Raw genomic sequence first — 20,009 nt, forward strand, 5'->3', positions numbered from 1 at the left:
AGTTAATGTCTTCCCACTACGAAAATGTACTGAACAACATAAGGACAAGGTACAATTGAAAATTTATTAATTGCACATACTACAAGAATTACAGAATATAGCTCTCAAATGTACAGTATTGTTTTTTTTTTATTTTACATGTGTTGTATTTTATGTACATGTGTGTTGTGTTTTGTATGTTTTTTTTTAGTATGTACAATGTTTAGACAATTTGGTTTTTGTTTGTTTGTTTGTTTGTTTTATTCTTCTTTCTTTCTCTTTGTTTAAAGAATGTTTGCTTCCAATGAATTCATTCTTACGTTTGAAAAAAAAAGTCTCGATCTTTTCTTTCCCATACAAACTTCCGATGAAGTTAAAAAGAAAACTGACCCTTTTATTTTATTTTATTTTATTTTTTTGTTTTTTGGAAGTATTTTTGTTTTTGTCCTGAGTAAATGTCCAGTGTGGTGTGAGAGGGGGGGGACAGCTTTGAATTGTTTTTTTATATTTCTTTTAGTTTTAGCATCAAGGCAATTTTAAAATTGTCCTATACGTAACGAGCAACCCTCTTAATTGATTTTTTTCGAACAAAGTATTTGTTTTTTGTGACGTACTTTCTCGTTTAATTAATTAATTTATTAATTTAATTTAACAGACTAGATTTTGTTAAAATTGAATTAACAAGCTTTGAGATAATTATACAGAATCAGAACTAAAATTTAATTTAATTTTAAGGAGCGCTACGTGTATCGTTAACGGGTTTGTCAATTAAGTTAAAATATCACAGTTCTAAATTGGGTTTGTTTGTTTGTTTATTTTTTCTTGTGTTAGAAATTAAGAGGTGGTATATCATATCTTTTGCATAGTTCTTGGTTGTTTTTTTTTTGTTAGCATCGCACAATTTATCAATTTAGCCAGAGTTGAATTGAATTGAATCAAGGACATACATAATATAGCGTACATTATCTTATTTCATTGTTCGTTCAATGATCATTATGCCTTTGGTCAGCCTTGTATGGGAATTAGGTGTTATATACTCCGTTATTTTATTTTTGTAGATGTTAAGATATATTTTGAGCTGTCTGTGTATGTAGGGGCTATAACACGTGTGACGTCACGTGTCCTTTATGTATCGTTATGTATTTTTTGCCGTGTCCTATGTTTCCGTTTTTGTGATGTGTTCTTGCTTATGATGTGTTTGTGTGCGTGTGTTGGCTTTTATGTTTTGTTTTTCTTAACTTTAAGCGGGTTAAGGAAAGCTTCTGTATTTTTTTTTTTTTTTGAATAATTCAACAACCATTTTGGTTTAGATTTAGGCCTAAATAGGCTTGGATCGTTTTTTAGACCCGACTGAAAATTATTAAATATTAATTAATCCTGACGTCATATACAAATTTTTAATTTGTGAAGCCGCTAAGAAGAAAGTATGTATACGCGCTATTTTTTGGGGGAAACAAAAGGGAGGGCCAAAACTTTGCGGCGGTGGTGACGTAATACGCGTTAGGTAACGGCCCGGGTTATTTAAACAAAATAATAATATACGAATATATATTTTGTTACAAATATACCTTTTTTTCTTATATAACACTATAATTTAGATGTTTTCGTGGCTTGTTTTAATGTTTTTCCTAAATATCAGGCATCTGTTAATATTATGTTATGTTAATAATTACTTTTTTTAGAAGTTAGTAAAAAAAAATATATATAGTAATAAACGTTAGAGGAGTTGGCCAAGAAATATTTCAAACCATGCAGCCAATAATTTAGTCAACTAAAGCGGGATTCATAAAAAATTAAAAATACACTTCAGGTTTCCAAAAAAAAAAAAAAAATGTTTTCTAGAGGTGCGCGAGTCCGAATTTAGGTTCCGAGTCAGAGTCCTGAAAATTTGGACCCGCCAAGTCCTTGAGTCCAATTTTCCAGGACTTGGAGTCCAAGTCCTGAAAATTTGGATCCGCCAAGTCCTTGAGTCCAATTTTCCAGGACTTGTCGAGTTAGAGTCCTGGAAAATTTGGACCCGCCAAGTCCTTGAGTCCAATTTTCCAGGACTTGTCGAGTCCAAGTCCTGAAAATTTGGATCCGCCAAGTCCTTGAGTCCAATTTTCCAGGACTTGTCGAGTCAGAGTCCTGGAAAATTTGGACCCGCCAAGTCCTTGAGTCCAATTTTCCAGGACTTGTCGAGTCAGAGTCCTGGAAAATTGGACCCGCCAAGTCCTTGAGTCCAATTTTCCAGGACTTGTCGAGTCCAAGTCCTGAAAATTTGGACCCGCCAAGTCCTTGAGTCCAATTTTCCAGGACTTGTCGAGTCCATAGTCCTTAAAACATGGTATTGGACTCGGACTCGAGTACCCGCACTGTCCTAGTGTTATCCTACACAAATAGATCTTTTCTTATTATTTCTAAATATGATGGCTTAAAAAATTGGCAATGTTGTTATAAATGGCAATTAGTCATTTTATTTTTAAACTTAAATCTAATTTTTTTTATTGATAATTAAATCATTTACGCAACTTTAGGTAAAGGTATTAAGAATAATAAATAATTTTACCTTCACATATTTCAATAATTATTTTTATTTAGTCAAATGCCAATATATCAATTAACATTGCCAATTTTTTTATTTAATAATCCCCCTTTTAACTTCTGATACTCGCTAATATTATTTAATAATAATTTTCTCCAAAAGTAAAATTTTCGTATAAAAATGATATCAAGGTTTTTTTTTTCTTAATCTTCTTCTTTAAATTAAAAGAAAAAGTACCCATGACTGAATTTGAAATTTCTCCGAGAAAGAATTTACAACCACTATAAACTACTAAAACTCGTAACCAGCTCCTGGAATTCCGTCTTTAACATCAGGATTTGGAGCGTGAAATTGAAACTGTTGATTTTGTTCATCAACAGCGGGAGCCAATTTGGAATCCTCATCTTCCGTTCCAAAATAATGCTCGATAATGTCAAATGCTTTTTGGTAGATTTCCATATTTTCGTGAGATTGCAGGAATTCAATCTTGTCAAGACCTGGAAAAGATTTTAGCGGTTCGAATATAAGCTCCCAAGTTCTAGTGTCCCATTCTTTACCGTAACATTCTTCAATCATAATGGCGTAGCTATTGATCCATCCTAATTGTTTGCTATCCTGTTCACCGAGTCTCAGAATGTTTTCTAATCCGTTTAGTGCCACTTGAACCGTTTTGGTATCCATAACAGTTAACAATTCACAGAGAGGAGGGATACAGCCTTGGTCAACTAAAAATCGGATCTGTTCGGGTGAACCCCCGGAAGTGGCATTTGTAATAGCCCACGCGGCTTCTTTTCTTGTTTTAAACTCGGCTTTGCTCAGAATATCAATCAAAATTGGGAAAATGTTAGCATCTATCACAGCCTGAAAGGGTTAAAAAAGATTATTAATAGATTAAGAGGTGTGAGAGTCCCGTTTTTTATGTTTCGAGTCCGAATCCTTTAAGCCTTGGTCAAGGACCCGGGTTTCGGCACCATTTTATAATAATTCCACGCAATTTTAACCTGTATTTGTTGTCTATTTCCAGCTGTGATGTTTGAAATTGTCCAACAAGCTTCTTTCCTAATTGACTCTTTCTGAGAAGACAAGAGGTGTAGAAGACAAGGAAGCGCGTTGCAATTAAGGATGACTTGCGTCTGCATATCATCACCAGTTACTATATTACCAACGGCTCTTAAAGCGGCTGAAACTACAGCGTGATTGCTATGCCTAAACCATTACGCGTCAAGAAGTTAATGTATAACAAGTAACTCAAGTAATTCGTGTCTTTACATTAAGAGCTCCACCAATTTCCTACAAACTCCGGCATCAATAACAGCTTGAATCTTTTCATTGGGGCCATCTGATAAATAAGAGAGAGCCCAACAAGCGTCGGCGAGGACGTCAGCGTCAGCGTGGAATAATAAACGCGCTAACACTGGTAAACAAGGGGAAACTTGTTCAAACTTTGGAGGGGGATTCTTTCCTCTACATATGTTTGAAACTGCCCAAACTGCGTTCCTTATCATGGATATCCTAACAGATTTACTCAAAAGCCTGTAATAGTTGTAAAATATATATAAATTAGAAGCGCTCAAGGGGGATGGACTGATAAAGGCTTCAAATCCGTCCTACTGTAGTAAAGGAATCAATATATCTTCATTCAAAACATAGTCTCGACATTCTGGACTATCACCAGCAATGTTTCCTAATGCCCATACAGCCTAAACACAAGGTTGTGGTTTTTAGTCCAGAGAATGGATTGGGGTTTTGGTAATTTACTTGTTCTTGGACATCTTCATAATCAGATCCTAACAATCTTATAAAAATTGGCACAGCTCCAGCTTCAATAACCATTCGAGTTTGAAGGGATGTTCCGGAGGCAATGTTAGTTAATGCCCAAGCAGCCTCAAACTAAGTTTTAACCAATTATTATTATTTTAACCTGTTATCTTTATACAGGGTTCATACAAATCCATTTCCCTCCAATTTCCAGGTTTTTGCACATATTTCTCTAATATTTCCAGGTTTTTATCATTATTATTATATTTGTAGTAATAACTATGGGATTGGTTATTTTTATTTGAAACAATACCTTCAGAGGAAATTTACTCTAGTTTCTCAAATTTCCCTGAACTCTAATAAAAATAATTTCCTGGCTAAAAAATTTTTAAATTTCCCAGAATTTTACTAAAAAATTATAAATTTCCTGGAATTTCACTAAAAAATTATAAATTTCCTGGAATTTTACTAAAAATATATAAATTTCCTGGAATTTTACTAAAAATATATAAATTTCCTGGAATTTTACTAAAAATATATAAATTTCCTGGAATTTTACTAAAAATATATAAATTTCCTGGAATTTTACTAAAAATATATAAATTTCCTGGAATTTTACTAAAAATATATAAATTTCCTGGAATTTTACTAAAAATATATAAATTTCCTGGAATTTTACTAAAAATATATAAATTTCCTGGAATTTTACTAAAAATATATAAATTTCCTGGAATTTTACTAAAAATATATAAATTTCCTGGAATTTTACTAAAAATATATAAATTTCCTGGAATTTTACTAAAAATATATAAATTTCCCGGAATTTTACTAAAAATATATAAATTTTGTGGAATTTTACTAAAAATATTTAAATTTTGTGGAATTTTATTAAAAAAATATAAATTTTGTGGAATTTTACTAAAAAAATATAAATTTCCTGGAATTTTAGTAAAAAATATAAATTTCCTGGAATTTTACTAAAAAATTATAAATATCCTGGAATTTTACTAAAAAATTATAAATATCCTGGAATTTTACTAAAAAATTATAAATATCCTGGAATTTTACTAAAAAATTATAAATATCCTGGAATTTTACTAAAAAATTATAAATATCCTGGAATTTTACTAAAAAATTATAAATATCCTGGAATTTTACTAAAAAATTATAAATATCCTGGAATTTTACTAAAAAATTATAAATATCCTGGAATTTTACTAAAAATTATAAATATCCTGGAATTTTACTAAAAATTATAAATTTCCTGGAATTTTACTAAAAAATTATAAATATCCTGGAATATTACTAAAACGAATTTTGTGAACAATTAATTTCCCTGGGAAGGTTCTTGAGGTTTGTATGAACCCTGTTTATATATCTTTTATTTCCTTAAGAATATTTTGTACCTGTAACGTGCAGTTTTCATCTCTCTTCAAAAATTCTACAAACCTTGGTACAATACCAGTTTGTATTACTTCATCAATTGGTGGATTTGGCTCTACAATTTTACAATGATTATTTCTTGTTTATTGTTTTATTATTATTATTCACAAACCTCTGGAAAGTAATTTCCTAAACTTTTGGGTGGCACTCAGTTGTTTTTCTACATCATCATTGTATAATTCAGAAACCATATCGGGCGTTATTCCCGCTTGTATAGTTGGGTTTGAGGAATCATCCTGCATAATGCTAGGAATATCAATGTCTTGCATGTTATCCTCGGGAGCATTAAGGTTTCTCCTTTTGTATAGCTTTACATAAGATAATAGGCTTTATTGCGAGTTTCTTTTTTTCATAAATTTCACAGTTTTGTGACAAACTATATTACTTCATGTTCTCGTTTTTGTTTTCTTAACTGAACACCTTCTTCTTCTCGTCGTCTCCTTAATTCTTGCGCGTCTAACGCGCTGTTTTTATATCGGTAACGGTGAGCGTTGGACATTGTATCCCTATGTATAAGGGGTTAGTTGGTCAGTCAATGTTGGATCTACAGCTTTTCTATTATAATTTAAATGGTTTAATGAACGAGGCTTATGATTTTATTTTGTTAAATACTTGATTGTATAATTTAAAAAAATTGTTTGAAAGTATACGTAATGAAAGATGTAGGCCTTGCTTGCTGCAGCGATGTTTCTAAAGTTCTAAAGGCCCAAGGGAGGGACAAGGACAAACCTACGAAAACGTGCTCCTAACTTTGGAATTTTTACCTTTAACTAAAAGATATATTTAAAACAGATATATTTACCCTTGAGGAGTATTCGTAATGAATTATTAGAAACTCTTATAAAATGTTTCACCCTTAAAACTAGTTTTTTCGCGATAGAAACTAGAAGAAAGTCGCAGTATTCCAGAACACAGGCTCAATGTGGCCCGCAGACTGAATGACTGATTATGCAAATTACCACTTCTCTCACGAAAGCGTCAATATACGCGGAGTAAAGAGTTTAGCCTTCGAGCTAAGGCTTAACTTAAGTGAAGTGGGGTAGCAAATAGTATTCCTTCATGACTCGGTCTTATTGACTTTGTCTCTCCAGTCGTAGGCTTCTCACTATCTATTTGTGCGTTTGTGACGTCAAAGTCTACTTAAAACGTCATTGGCCTAGGTTTGGTATTGTTTGGCCATGTTAGGTACCTTTTTTTGCCTATGGGAAAATAGCATGAGCGACGTCACTCTAGAACCTTCTGAGCTTGGTCAATATGTTGGTCCCAGCCGCCTACTGCGTTGTTATATGCCGTTTTCCATTGGATCTGTTACCATGGAGCAATAGTAAAGGAGACATAAGTACATTTAATGCAATTATAAAGGAGTTTTAATTTTCACTCCAATAAAACTACTCCATGTAATATGTCAATGATTAAGGGCTTTCATTTATTTTCACTTTGTCTTTCCTTTTTCGGTCTTTAGAGGGCGCTTCGGCTGCTGTCTTTATTTAAACAAAATGGCTACCACCTCTAGTTCAGCATGCGACGATTTTCTCGCTTTTCAGGTAATTTGTTTTGCATATAATCTTAATACCTATCAATAGATTATAAATTAAACAGACGTTGTAGTTCAAAATTAAATTAGCATTGAAATTCCATATAATTCGAGGTAAATTAATAACGTAAACGAAGGGTTCTTTCTTTGCGGCTTGAACTAAGCCTTGGCTAGTAGTTAAGGGGAGGGGGAGTTATGAAACTGAAAATGTGCTTTCTTTAGAACCCACGACCTTTGCTGGCGAAATGCACCGATCTTATATAAACAATAACAACTTTTAAAAACAATATGTAGTGACAATAGATTAGATTAAAGGGTTATAATAGAATCCTTTTAAGACCAAAACATGTCATTATTTAAAATTTGATTTTAGGAAACTTTAAAAGCAATGAGACGTATAGATGACAATATAGTTCACGCTCTTAACACCACAATACCTACAGACTCCTTTAGTGCAAAATCAAGTGTTACAAATCAGTGTAAAGACCTTTACGATCAGGTAAACACTAATTGCGTTTAGTTAAGTATCTTCTTGCAAAAATTAAACTAGTTTAATATCGCAGTTACAAGACTCCTACAGCCAAAGAGAAAGTGCAATAAAAAACTGTATCACTATGTCATCAGTAGCTGTAAAAGAACTCAAGGAAAAAAGAAATGCGGATGAAAATAATTTAGATTTATTAAAGCAACTTAGAAAGGAACAAACAAAGGTACGCATAGTATCTTTTGCCATTTCCCCCAGTGTTGCCAGGCCAATGAATAATTGGTGATTCTAATTAACTAACAGCTTAGATTAATGCAAAATGAATTAAATGTTGAAGAAGTAGTTAAAGACAGGAGCATAAAGGTACACTTTTTCTTCCAACTTTTAATCTTGAATTTTTTAAATACAATTGGCAAATATTTATTACTTCTAAGGTATTCTACGAGAGGTGTAGGTTTTTCTTCAAACCAACAGATTTGAAAGTATGATAATCAAGTACAAAATTTAGTATTATACACTGAAAAAAAAACAAAACAAAAAAAAAAAAAAAGAAATTGAAACAGATTTATAGTTTCTTTTTGTGGGCTGTAGTCTGGTTCCTTTTATACTAGGAAGTTTAATAATTGAATTTGAAAGGAATAAAATTTGTAAATTTTTAATTTCTTTCTACAAATATTTTAACAAGATTTTATTTTCAATATTAATTATTAGGCCTAAAACAACAACAACAAAGATTATTTTAATGACTTCAATCTGTGTATTTTAAGACCATTTAAGCATTATATTTTTTATGCAACTCTTCATTTTGTTTGATGATGCTATCTCCGTCTTTCCTGGCTTTTTTGCTCCTCATAATTAAAACCCAACTTACACCGGCAGTCATTATGCAGAAGACGATATTTAGCCTAATTCTGGCTTGGTTTCGGACCTTCTCCATAGTGGATTGCCTAAAATTATAGACAATTAACTTGGTTAAAACCCTAATTATTGAGATAATAATTACATTACTTACGGAACAAAGGTGGGTACTTCACTCTCGGATGGGTATTTTTTCAACCATACCAGCAATTTTCTTTCCAAGTTATTGGGTTTATGGCCAGTTAGGTTTTCCCTCTTAACTTCCTCCTCTAGTCTTAATCCTGAGGAGTGAATCAATCGGGATTCTTGCACCTTGCTGGGTATTACCGATCTTGTCAAAGCAAAATTCCTCCCATTTTGGGTATTGACCTTCAATGAAGAAGTATAAGCTCGTTTAAGACCAGTTGTTAGGATTGGCACGGTTCTTAGCTTCAAAGCCAACATTATGGAGTCAAGATTTTAAGCTGAAAAATTAAAATTTTATTAGTATAATAAATCAATGATAAAGTAAATGACCGCTGCTAAGCCTTGGCTATCAAAATTTTTTTTGCGACTTAAAAGTTTTAATTTAAACCGGAAATTTATTAAACATTGAATTAAGCTAACTTCGAAAGTAATAATATCAATTAAGACCTACTCTTTTGATATTATAGTCAGAATTTGTCTTTAATCTGAAAATACGAGCAAGAATAAATATAAAACCGAACGCACCTTTATAAAAATTTCTCCAAATTTCGTCTGCTAACAACCAAGTTTGACTTTGGGACAGTGTTGCCAGTTTTTGAGAGTCAAAAATCCCGCACAAACCACCAAAAATCGCCCAAAGACCGCCTCCCCTTGAAAACTATGGGAATTTCGTGAGAAATCACACATTTCTTTATGGAAATTTTGATATTTTCATTCCGAATACTGACCAAAACATCTATTTGGTCAATAATTGTTAACATTAACTGGTCTAACTACAAAAGCCCCTTGAATTTTAATTCAAAATTCCATTAGACCTTAAAAATCGCGCAAATATGGGATTTATCCTACAACTTGGCAGCACTGCTTTGTGCTAGGAAAATCTCTGTCCTTGGGAAGAGGGAGGGATTCCCCCCTGACATCTGTATCTCAAGATTGTTGCAAATTATTACCCAACAGGACACATTAGGGAGGGGTGCACAAAGTGGCGCAACTACCACGTTTCACTTCCTTATTTTTCTACTTCCTGTTAAAATAGTATAATAGGCCAAAATAGTTTTACAGGAATAATCTTCCAACTTAGAGAATAGAGAAAAATTTATTTTACAAACATTTTACAAAGTAAACAAGCACAGGTTTCATTATTCAATCCTAGCATAAGTTGATAATAGCTATAAGATATTATAAACTTATGATATTGGGCGCGATATATATTATTATTAATTTATAAGATTGATTGATTGATTTGATTGAGAAAGGGAGACAGACAATGTTGGAAGTTTCTTTGAAAAGGCCAGTCCATTTGAGTGAAGGTTAAAATGGAAGTCCTAGAGATTTTCGAACGAGTCTATCAGCTATTTGATTAAATTGTTCTCTGTCTTCTCTCCACATTTTACTGGCATCAACATTAGCCCCACTTTCGTCATTAGGCTCTGCCAACATTAACACGACTGATAACAATATTTTCTCTACACTTTGTACGGGACTCCATCTTTCAGCTGAGGATTCGTAACCCATGGGGTCATCCCCAGGGGCATGAAGAATGGAAATACAAACGCGACCATCAGGATAGATGTTAGGGTGAAACATTTCACACGTAAACTGCATTTTAGGTGGACTAAGAGGATAGTCTGGTGGAAAGGTTAATTTAGCCGGAAACACCCCTCCTTCAAAACACGTCCCTTCTGGTCCTGTGATTAGGGCTTCCCATTCAAAGAAATTCTCTTCATTTATTGGTCCAGCTATAATACCCTCTGGGGGATTTAAAGTTAACTGTTTATATTCCGCCATGAGGCGACGCAATGCTGAACCTGCCATTTTCCGATTCTGAAATGAATTAAATTAAATTTGATTAATCACAGGGGCAATTCTTTAAGCCTTGGTTTCATAACACTAAGATGAATTATCAATTCATAAATTTAATACATACATGCACACTTCGTAGGACTTACCTTGATTTTCGTATTTAACTTAATTACTTTAATTTCATATTAAACAAAACTATAAACACGGTACTTATACACGTATCGGTATAAAATTTTCTACACACACTAAAGTCTCCATTTTTACTCTATCATTCGATAGATGGCACCATGGTGTCGAAAATTTCTGATACGTCAATTCTCATTCGCCAATTTTGCAATTGGAGTCTGCTCGCGCCGGCCGCTTCATTTAATCGTTTAAGAAGCAATGCGTGCACGCTGCAAACGAAAGACGTCAAAAATGTAGGTAAAATTTGCTTATTTTGTAACGTTTCAATAAAGAAAATAAAAAACTAAGCCTAATTTGTACCGAATTTATGTTAAAATTAGGTAAAAATAAACTGGCACGTGATATAAAGTAAAAACTTATGGTGAGGTCAAAGTTCGCGTTCTAAGTTAAGGCACGAACGGATGCAAATGGTGAGTACAAATTATTTCTTCTAGTTTACGCGCGGGTAAGATTGCTTAAATAGTAAAAAGAGCGAACGAAATGTTTTTGTTCAAACAAAGGATTATACATAGATTTCTAAATAACTAAATAAATTCATGGCTAAGCCTTGGTTCCAAAACTTTAGTTTAAATATAGTGGAATCCATTTTATCCTCGACATTATGAAAAAAGCTCGAGAGAGTTAGTTGAGCATCCTTATTATAACAAAATGCCTATTCGCTATTAATTTTTACATATAGGGGATTTTCGGCAAAGAGAAACGTGACTGGGCATTTTTCCCGGGGATTTTCTTTATTTTTCCGTGTAGTGTATACACACTAGGAACGCTGTAGTTCCGAAACCCCTTCTTTTTATATCATCATCTGTTTTTTTCCCATACCGTCCGTTAAATATTGCTAGCTTGGTTAACGAAAGAAAAATTATAATTTTTTCCCTGTTTTTATCCGCTATCTCTCGGGGGGGGGGGGGAAGAACTAAAACACGCAGTTAGAGCCAGGGTAAATGACCTTATAACCTTTTGGTTGTTGAAGTATTACCAACGTTGCTGACCAGAGGTCAAAATTAAAAGTAGTTTGGCTTTGAAAAAATTTTTAATTTGCCGCGTTATTGAATTAAAAACCAAAATAATTGAGTGGAATTAAAGTTTGAGACGCGTTTCTTTATAATAACTAAAGAATCGATAGCTTATGGCTAAGAAATAATTTGCATTTAAGCCTATTAGGATGATAACAGTTCAGGCTTCCCGTAGAGACTTTGATTTCGTCATCACACGGGGAAGATGTGGGGTTTTTTATATATATTAATCTTTACATCGACTCAACTCGTTAAATTCGTGATAGCCTTTCTCTGTACTCCCCTTATTAACCTAAGCCTCGGTTTCTTTTTTATTTAACTAATACTTCTTAACAATCTTAGACGTATTTTTTTTTTAATATAAAACTATATAATTATTCGTCCCACATGATCCCAGCCTAGATGGTATTAAAAGTTGAGCCACTCTTAAGGAAATATCTTCTCGCGTCACAGCTACTATAGCTCGTGTCTTAAGAATAAGACGCTATAAGAAAAAAAAAATAATAATAATAAAAAGAAGAGAAAAATCTGGCTCGTTGTCGCGGGGTCTCTCTCTCTCTCTCTCTCTCTCTCTCTCTCTCTCTCTCTCTCTCTCTCTCTCTCTCTCTCTCTCTCTCTCTCTCTCTCTCTCTCTCTCTCTCTCTCTCTCTCTCTCTCTCTCTCTCTCTCTCTCTCTCTCTCTCTCTCTCTCTCTCTCTCTCTCTCTCTCTCTCTCTCTCTTTTCTCGCCCATCCTCCCTCCTTTACCTTCTTCTCGTGCGACTGGAAAGAGTGATTTACAGGCGTAGATCTTGTTTTTTTATTCTACAATATGAATTTATTTCATTTTTCTTCTAAATATTGTTTGCTGGCAAACAGCTTATTTCCTCAATCAAGAAAACATGCATTTTTCTTTAGGAAGTTCGTTACAATATAACACATTTCGATGCTAGCTTAATTTTTCATACAATTTCCCGTTGTTGACCTCTTGACCCAAACGTCTGAATGAATAGATAGTGTTTTCATTGTGAAATTTGCTAAAAATAACCCATTAAGGTGACCTACGACCGCCCCTATTATGTTTTCTTCTCAACTGGAGTGAAATCTGAGCGTATTTGCACCCTACGTTTTGTCATTGAGTTTTGGTTAGGATAAGAGCGTGTTTTTGGTCTTCTGAAGCGAAAGGAGCGCCGTGATTGTACAATTCAATATTCCGGGGGTATTTGACCAAATTCTCTGTTAGGGTTAGCTAGTAGATGCTCCCCCCCGGTTGCCCCCCCTCATAGGCTGGAAATGATGGATTACCTCGCATAAATTAATTTATCCTCCTCAGGAAGAAAAGAAAAATTTCTTCTTATTTTTCTTTTTTTTTTGTTCCCCCACCCCCCGTTCGACCCTGGTGTACCCCTTTTTCCTTTTCCATCCCCTCTTTTTTAACTATTAAAGTATCTCATAAATTTTCTCTCCTCTTTCGCTGGTGCCTGGGACGATTTTTTTCGCCACTTATTCTCTCTCGGCCGATTCTTGAAGGTTATAAATAAAAGGGAAGAGGAGAAGCGGGGAAAAAAGGGGAAAAGGGCGATAGGCCGAGACGACCGACGGCCAAACGTCGCGAAGTCAGATTTTTTTTTTCCCCATCACCCGACTCCCGCAAAACCCCTTTCGTTACTGTATTACGTTAGGTTCTTCGCAGGGTTGGTACAAGTCAGGGAAAAGGTTAGGGAATAGTCAGGGTATTGCAAAACGGGCCAAAAAGGTCAGGGAATTGTAAGAATTTCAACTGTTGTGACGTTTTAAACGGGCCGGGCCGTTTTATCTGCAGACACCGAAACCGCGGAATTGTTTGCTTGGGTATACCACCCCTATTTATATTTAGAACACTAGCAATTGGGCCTATGCCTATAAACTTCAGGAAAAATCGTAGATAAAGATCAGGGAAAACCTGGAAAAGATCAGGGAATTTGAATCTGAAAATTTCGTGGCAACCCTGTTTCGGAATTCCCGGATTTTTTTTTCTTCCATCGTTTTCGGCCAGATGTATTAAAACGTTGTTCAATTTGATTAGTGGGATCGTCGCTTCTCGCTACGTTTTGAGCATCCCCCCGTTGCTTTGAGTGCTGCTAGTCTAGTCACTAGACACTGTACTCAAAGACTTAAAAGAGATTCTGAGATAGGATAGGCTGCCTTTGCCGAAAAAGGCCTTCTTTTTTTAGCAAGGCTATCCTTTTTTTTCTCTTCCTTTTCTAACTTTCTTTTTTATCATTTCGCGAGCCTTTTTCCCGCATTTTTTTTTTCTTTTTCATCGCGAGCCTTTTCCCGCCTTTTTTTCCATCGCGAGCCTTTTTCCCGCCTTTTTTTTATCCCTTTCGTTTTCCACGGCGAGCTATTTGGCGGGGGTGACAAAACGTCGCGAGGAATTAGTATCGCGGGTTTGTCTTCGACCTAATTCAGTTTTCCAGCTATAAGATACAAAGTTTCAAGACGATTTACCGACAGTATTTGATGCCAAAATGCCGGTTAATGTACTTGTTATACCGTTGGTATGATAACGCGAGGAACGGTTTATGATTTCGTGTTTTTGTTAAAAACGATTCTAGGTATGTTTTCCCTTTGAATATCTTTAAAGAAAGTTGATATTCGATTTCAACCTTTTTCGTCCAAACTCGGGAAAAAAATGGTCCATCCTTTAACAAAACAAGAATATAGAATTACAGAAATTAGATATTTTCTTCCAAAATCCCCGGTTGTAAAATTGGGAGAATTTTGTATAGAAGGCTTAAAATCAATTAGCAAGGGGCTACTAGCATGCACCTTTTCTCGGGTTTTAATACGTCACCCCTTTTAGCCCTCCCTCCCACCCATTGGACCGCGAAGCTTTTCAGACCCCCCACCCCCAATTCTTAAGATCATCTTAATTCCTTTCCGCGAATAGTTAAGAAAAAAAGGCAAAAACACTGGATAGCCATGCAGTGTACCCTTGTTTACGCGCTTGAAGTGTCTTAGCTGTATGGGATCGGAGAAGGGAGTTTTCTTAAAACTAAGCCTTTTTCCTCATCGTCATCTTCCATCTCCCCCCCAACCATGCATTTATTTTGCGTCGGAAGGAATCAAGGAAGGTAAAAATGGAGAGAGTGAGTGAGAGAGAGAGACAGAGATAGAGAGAGCATCCGAGATTTTCCCTATTTTACTTGTCTCTTCTTACAGTTTTTTTTTCTTCTACCGAATTTCGTTTTTGGCATCTTGGGTGTTCTTTTTCCTTTTTCCTTGGTATAGGCATGTACCAACTTAAACAAACCACAGGCGCGGGAAAAAGATTCGCGCCGCGCGCCCAAAATCCTTTTAACTAGATAAAATTTCTAGTTTTTTCTCTCTCAAAGAAAGACGTACCACGCGTGATTTGGAGGATTTTTCTTTATTTTATTTTTTTTTTCTCTTTGAATAACTGCGCATGTCTTGTTAATCTTTCTATCATCGAAGATTTTAATTTTTCTTTTTGTAACATTTTTCTGGGATTAGTTAGTAATTCGGATTACATCGGAGACTGAACATTATTTTTTTAGAGTTAAAGGTTCATTTCTCTGAATTGATTATGCTAACGTTAAACTCGCATTGATGTTTTTGGATAATAGATAAGGTAATAATGAGTAAAAATGTCACTGGAACATTGGGGGTTGGGGTCTACAACGTTTAATTTAATTTAGTTAACTTAAATTAAATTATTTTTAAAGATAAATATGTAAGAATGTAGCACTGACTAAGAAACACAAAATCAGAGGCATAGGGATAGAGAGAGAGGTGGTATAGGAGGATGAGAATATAGGCAAGCGAAGGAAGGAGAAGAAAAAAAAAAAGAATTTGAAAGAAAAATTTCTTTAAAAAATATTTTTTGCGTCTCGAAGCTGAAAAAAGAAACCTTTTGCTTTTCCAGAGGGATTAGGTGTGTGGACGTTTTAAGTGCCTTGTTTCTTAAGCCGCTTCTTCAGCTTTACTAACATATGTAGAACAGAGAATGTCTCGTTCTCGCTTTTTACTTTGTTTTTACGCCTTTCTGGGAGGAAAATCCTTTTTCGAGATTTTTTTTACTCAACTCCCTTTAAGAAGTTGTTGGGCTCTTTTCTCTCTAGCTTATTTCATATTTCACCGCCCATCGGGGACGCGTTTTACACCCCTTTCTACCCTTTTTACCCTCTTTAATCTTTAGCCATACCTTCCCACCTTTTTCTACAACACCCCCCCCCCCGCCGCTCTCCGCATCTTTCCATCATTTTTGAAAGAGGAAAATATCTCAAATTACACGTGGCCTCGGTCGGAATTTTCTTGGCTCCTCCTACTTCTTCTCCTATACGCCTAAGTCTTCTTGGTAAATCCTCTCTCACCCATGTTTTTCTTGTGTGTTTTTTCTACCCTTGTTTTTAAGCCGTATTAGGAGAAATTCGACGAAAAAGATTTGCAATTGTTTTTACCGCAAAAAACATAAAAAATGAAAATGTTTTTATTTATTTTTTATATCAAAGATTAAATTTAAAGGGATATTGGATTGTGATGTAGTTAATGTTTGATTTAGTTTCATCTATCGAAATCTTTATTTATGTCTTTATTGTCAACATACCCTATACAATATTCCGTTTTAAAAAAACCTAATTGCCAAAGACGTCGACACGGCTCTATTTCATGTCCAGAAATGAATTGTTTTCAAAATTAAAAATTATTTAGGTTAAATTAGTTTCTAAGTTTAGTCTTAATTTATACAATTAACTTAATCACCCCCGAAAAAAGCTCCAAAAAAACTTGTAAATTTCATGGATTTAATGTATTTAAAACTAATTAGGATTACATTTTATTTATTCCCATAATTTTTCCTTAATCAATTTCAATTTTTATGTTCAAAAAAAAAAATCTTCTCTATAGATAAAATTAACCTTTTAATTATTAATTTAAATCTATTTACTTATCCAAGAGTAAATTTCCAAAAATGGTTACCCAACATCGTCAGGTATAAAAAAACGGGCTAAAAACTGGGGAGAAATAAAAAAAACACACATTTTAGTTCAAGAGTTACCGGAGTAGAAAGACAGTATCAAAAAGATTGAATGTTGATAACTTTGTAAACAGTTTAACTTTCGCTCGGGTTTTTTTTTACCCCCCTTGCCATTGAGAAAGGAAGGAAGAAAGAACTAGCTAGCTAGGTTGGTTGGGAGATCCCGATGCTATGCTACTAGCAAAAAGGATAAAAAACCTCAGAAGAGAGAAAACCCCGGTAAAAAAAAAGAAACCCCGTACGAGAGAGCGAGAGAGAGAGAGAAAAAGCTTTTGGCCTTGGGTACGCGCGCCAGCGATGCTAGTACTATACCATCACAAGGCTAGTAGGAAAAAAAAATCCACTCAACAGGTCTGGGAAAGAAAAACAGGAAAAAGACGGTGGCGAGACGCGTAGAAACTCCAATAGGATAGGATGGGGGATAAAGGAGAAAGAAAAAAAAGTGGGGCTATTGGACGAAGGAGAAAAAGCTGGAATGACGGAAGTTAGCCTTCGTTCTTTTCCTAGTTCATGACTTGTTACTCATTCTCCGCTCTTCAACGTAACCATTTTCTCCTTTTTTTTTAACCCATTGAAGATTTTTTTATTACTCCGTAATTAAGCTCTTTGCGGTTTAGGAGTAGGACTTTGAACCAATGAAGGAATGATTAGTAGAGCAAAAAAAAATGAGTCCTCTAACAAAAATCACTCCTTACTCTGTTATTAAAGTGTTACCCCGGATAATTTGGTTAAGAGGGAAACTCAAAGATTGTAATATTTAGAAAACTATTACGGGTCTTATTAATAATAGTTATTTTATATTGGTTTATTTTCCGAAATAGGGTCAAATATATAACATAGATTGTATTGAAATTTATAGTAGCCCCTTTAAGATGGCTTCTCCCTGAACATTGAAGTGTTGCGGGTTAAACATTTCTACAGGGGCTGGTAAGGAATACACGGGATCGTTTCAGCCTGTAAGTTCGCTTATCCTAAAACACTTCTGTTCGGCAGTGTAAACATTTACAGGTGTCATAGGAATTTAACAGAATTTTGTTTTTATCGCCTATTAATGAATAAACACAATAGGTAAACGTGAATTGTTCCTTATATTTAGATATGATTTTAGGATTTGGAAAAAAAATGTAAATCCTCCATTTGTAAAAGGGGGGGGGGGTTTGGGCAACACCCTAAAAATTCTCTCTTCTCTCTCTCTAGGCAATGAAGAGTTCTTCTTATTAGTCGTTCTCGTTTTGCATCTCGGGCGTCGGGGAAAAATTTTTGCCCTTTTTCCCTAGCTCGGAAAATATCTCTAGCTGCCCGTTGGGTTCTTTCTCTGACTCGGTGCTCTCTCGCGTAGCCATCCCGAACATTGTTTTTCTCCCTCTTCAACCGATGAAGCTCCGCCATTTTGAAAAATTTGGGGAAATAAAGGCTTAAAAACGAAAGAGAAGCGTGTGAGAGGGGGGGCAATGGATGGCGTACAAGATGCGTAATTCGCCATCCCCCCTTCTGGAGGGTGAACCCCTACCCCCTTAGTCCCTTATATACCTTCTTTCTCTCGCGCTCTCTCTCTCTCCGTTTTCCCCCTCCCCCTTTCCTTCTATATTTTTCTATATGAGCTAGAGTGGAGAGAGAGAAAAGAGTAAAATTCTGTGGGAGTCCGGGGTAGAAAGGGGTGAGGATAGATGTGTCGCGAAGATGGAGGTGGGAGGGATAGAGAACGCGCGCGGCCAGGGGAGATGTTGGAAGGGTGATGGAGAGAAGGGGTTAGAGCGCGCGAGAGAGAAGAGAACGGGGGGGAGAAGGAGAGGGAGAGAGAAAGAACCAGAGAGAGAGAGCGGACGTTGGTTCGTTCGTTCGCTGGCTGGCGCGCGCGGGGGTCGAGATGCTCTAAAGAAGTAGAGTTCTGTATAGGGAGGTTTAGAGTTTGGAACCCCCCTGAAAAGCTGCGAGAGAGGTTTTTACCCATTTCTCCATCTCCATAGACTTAATTATTTCGTTTCAACGATGCGATCGATACGCTGCAGTAATGTGACGTCACGCGTTCGGGAAATTCTTTACGCTGTTGCCATGGTGGCACGCGCTATACCTAGTCTCCTCATATATTCCAAAATATACACCGTACCGACAACGTATATATATTCTTATATATCCCAAGCCCGTGACTCATTACTACATTAGGTTAATACTATTGACGTTTTTCTCGGCTCCCCGAACAATTACATCTGCCCGCTCGCTCACTCGCTGTAGGCCTTGTGGGGGGAGGGAGTAATACCCCCAAACTCCCCCCGTCCGCCTTTGGCCTCTTCGCGCGCGCTTGGCCGCCTCGTTTTCCATCCGTCCACCTTTTCCTCTCCCCTTTTTCTACAATCTTTTTCTCTTCTCTTTTTGGCGTTTCGGGACGTAACGGGCTGCGGTATACGGAGAGTTATAATTCCGATATACGCGCTAAGGAGGTGGGAGAGAGAGAGCGAGGAGTATAGAGGTGGTGGTTTTTCCTCTCTTTCTCTCTCTCTCTCTCTCTCTGGTCTCTCCTACACTCATCTCTCTCTCTTTCTCTCTCTTGGAGCGCTATCGGCTTTTGCAGCCCGAGAGCGCCTATAGGCATTCGCCCATTAAAATGTCCAAAGGCGCGTGCGAGTAAGAGAAAAGATGCAAATGTAACTCGGGTGGTCGGCCATCTTTTTTTTCTTCTATTCCTTCTTCATTCGAATCTCCTCTTCATCTCTGCTCCCGCTCTTCCCTTTTCTTTCTATAGATTTCTATATATTTCTCTCTCTCTCTCTCTCTCGCTCGCTCTCTCGACGAAGCAGCTCGGTTATATATATATATATATATGTATAATTATACTTATATTTTATAAGCCGACCGGTTTTGGCGAGAAAAGTATAAGGAGAAGGAAGAGGATGAGGATGAGGGAGGGTAAATTTAAATTCGAAAAAGGGGAAAGGGGAAAAGGAGGAGGAGGGTATGTGCACCACACCATCCAGATCTAGAAATGGTACAGAAGGAGTGAGAGATGGGGGTGGTGGACCGGGGGCTTAGATGGAACACTAAGAGAAGAAGAAGAAGAAAGATGAGGATGACAGGGATGGAGAGGGTAGGAAAGATGCAAAGAGAAAGAAAAGGGATGGAAATGAACAAAAGGGTTAGAGGCTCTCTTCTATAAGGCGAGAAAGTAGAATGAGCAGAATGGCTGGTGGGCCTCTTTCCTCCTCCTCCTACACCCCCTCCCCTTCTTTT

At 35.9% G+C, this 20,009-nt stretch overlaps 5 protein-coding genes across 9 annotated transcripts in view; 2 read left to right on the forward strand and 3 right to left on the reverse strand.

Moving 5' to 3' along the window:
• Nucleotides 1–43: 43 nt before the first annotated feature.
• On the reverse strand, nt 44–6,665 carry LOC149588421 (importin subunit alpha-7-like). 2 transcript variants are annotated; one of them, XM_089862644.1, is made up of 11 exons: nt 6,507–6,665; nt 6,355–6,433; nt 6,090–6,210; nt 5,817–6,012; nt 5,668–5,759; nt 4,262–4,393; nt 4,115–4,203; nt 3,773–4,036; nt 3,505–3,709; nt 3,061–3,364; nt 44–3,000 (listed from the first exon to the last, which is right to left on the reverse strand). In XM_089862644.1, exons 3-11 carry the CDS (start codon nt 6,201–6,203, stop codon nt 2,795–2,797), a joined length of 1,602 nt encoding a protein of 533 aa, XP_089718770.1. In that variant the 5' UTR covers nt 6,204–6,210; nt 6,355–6,433; nt 6,507–6,665; the 3' UTR covers nt 44–2,794. The 2 variants fall into 2 exon arrangements, with proteins under 2 accessions (XP_089718770.1, XP_089718769.1); XM_089862643.1 differs by lacking the exon at nt 6,355–6,433 and having other exon boundaries at nt 6,507–6,661.
• Nucleotides 6,666–7,166: 501 nt separating this feature from the next.
• Nucleotides 7,167–8,381, forward strand: Ccdc58 (Coiled-coil domain-containing 58). Its single transcript, XM_089862678.1, has 5 exons — nt 7,167–7,248; nt 7,612–7,737; nt 7,802–7,948; nt 8,026–8,085; nt 8,157–8,381. The coding sequence occupies exons 1-5, from the start codon at nt 7,201–7,203 to the stop codon at nt 8,208–8,210; spliced, it is 435 nt and encodes a 144-aa protein (XP_089718804.1). The 5' UTR covers nt 7,167–7,200; the 3' UTR covers nt 8,211–8,381.
• LOC149588423 (UPF0389 protein CG9231) lies at nt 8,087–9,387 on the reverse strand. 2 transcript variants are annotated; one of them, XM_089862677.1, is made up of 3 exons: nt 9,292–9,387; nt 8,735–9,044; nt 8,087–8,669 (listed from the first exon to the last, which is right to left on the reverse strand). In XM_089862677.1, exons 2-3 carry the CDS (start codon nt 9,022–9,024, stop codon nt 8,495–8,497), a joined length of 465 nt encoding a protein of 154 aa, XP_089718803.1. In that variant the 5' UTR covers nt 9,025–9,044; nt 9,292–9,387; the 3' UTR covers nt 8,087–8,494. The 2 variants fall into 2 exon arrangements, with proteins under 2 accessions (XP_089718803.1, XP_089718802.1); XM_089862676.1 differs by having other exon boundaries at nt 9,218–9,323.
• Nucleotides 9,388–9,843: 456 nt separating this feature from the next.
• On the reverse strand, nt 9,844–10,864 carry Ubc7 (ubiquitin conjugating enzyme 7). The gene is made up of 2 exons (XM_089862674.1): nt 10,716–10,864; nt 9,844–10,590 (listed from the first exon to the last, which is right to left on the reverse strand). Exon 2 carries the CDS (start codon nt 10,579–10,581, stop codon nt 10,078–10,080), a length of 504 nt encoding a protein of 167 aa, XP_089718800.1. The 5' UTR covers nt 10,582–10,590; nt 10,716–10,864; the 3' UTR covers nt 9,844–10,077.
• Nucleotides 10,865–10,925: 61 nt separating this feature from the next.
• Nucleotides 10,926–20,009, forward strand: part of LOC149588425 (uncharacterized) — a 44,459-nt gene continuing 35,375 nt past the window's right edge. For 2 of the 3 annotated variants that reach the window (XM_089862622.1, XM_089862625.1), the window contains exons 1-2: nt 10,926–10,988; nt 11,076–11,165. In XM_089862622.1, coding sequence (XP_089718748.1) covers nt 11,157–11,165 — 9 coding nt within the window. In that variant the 5' untranslated portion in view covers nt 10,926–10,988; nt 11,076–11,156. Of the gene's footprint in view, nt 10,989–11,075; nt 11,166–20,009 lie in introns of those variants that run through there. The other variant, XM_089862624.1, reaches the window with a different exon arrangement.

The sequence above is a fragment of the Phalangium opilio genome, unplaced genomic scaffold (genome assembly GCF_054372755.1).
Source record: "Phalangium opilio isolate 3A_F unplaced genomic scaffold, DU_Popi_V2 ptg000650l_1, whole genome shotgun sequence".
NCBI classification, from domain to species: domain Eukaryota; kingdom Metazoa; phylum Arthropoda; class Arachnida; order Opiliones; family Phalangiidae; genus Phalangium; species Phalangium opilio.

Bases quoted from the DNA above. Each gene is read 5' to 3' on its own strand.
- LOC149588421 (XM_089862644.1), bottom strand. From the start codon at position 6,203: ATGTCCAACGCTCACCGTTACCGATATAAAAACAGCGCGTTAGACGCG. The intron at 4,204-4,261 runs GTAAATTACCAA...CCTTGTGTTTAG, and splicing joins ATGAAGATGTCCAAGAACAA to GCTGTATGGGCATTAGGAAA. The intron at 3,365-3,504 runs GTTAAAATTGCG...TAACCCTTTCAG, and splicing joins GAAATAGACAACAAATACAG to GCTGTGATAGATGCTAACAT.
- Ccdc58 (XM_089862678.1), top strand. From the start codon at position 7,201: ATGGCTACCACCTCTAGTTCAGCATGCGACGATTTTCTCGCTTTTCAG. The intron at 7,249-7,611 runs GTAATTTGTTTT...ATTTGATTTTAG, and splicing joins ACGATTTTCTCGCTTTTCAG to GAAACTTTAAAAGCAATGAG. The intron at 7,738-7,801 runs GTAAACACTAAT...TTAATATCGCAG, and splicing joins GTAAAGACCTTTACGATCAG to TTACAAGACTCCTACAGCCA.
- LOC149588423 (XM_089862677.1), bottom strand. From the start codon at position 9,024: ATGTTGGCTTTGAAGCTAAGAACCGTGCCAATCCTAACAACTGGTCTT. The intron at 8,670-8,734 runs GTAAGTAATGTA...CTATAATTTTAG, and splicing joins GAAGTACCCACCTTTGTTCC to GCAATCCACTATGGAGAAGG.
- Ubc7 (XM_089862674.1), bottom strand. From the start codon at position 10,581: ATGGCAGGTTCAGCATTGCGTCGCCTCATGGCGGAATATAAACAGTTA.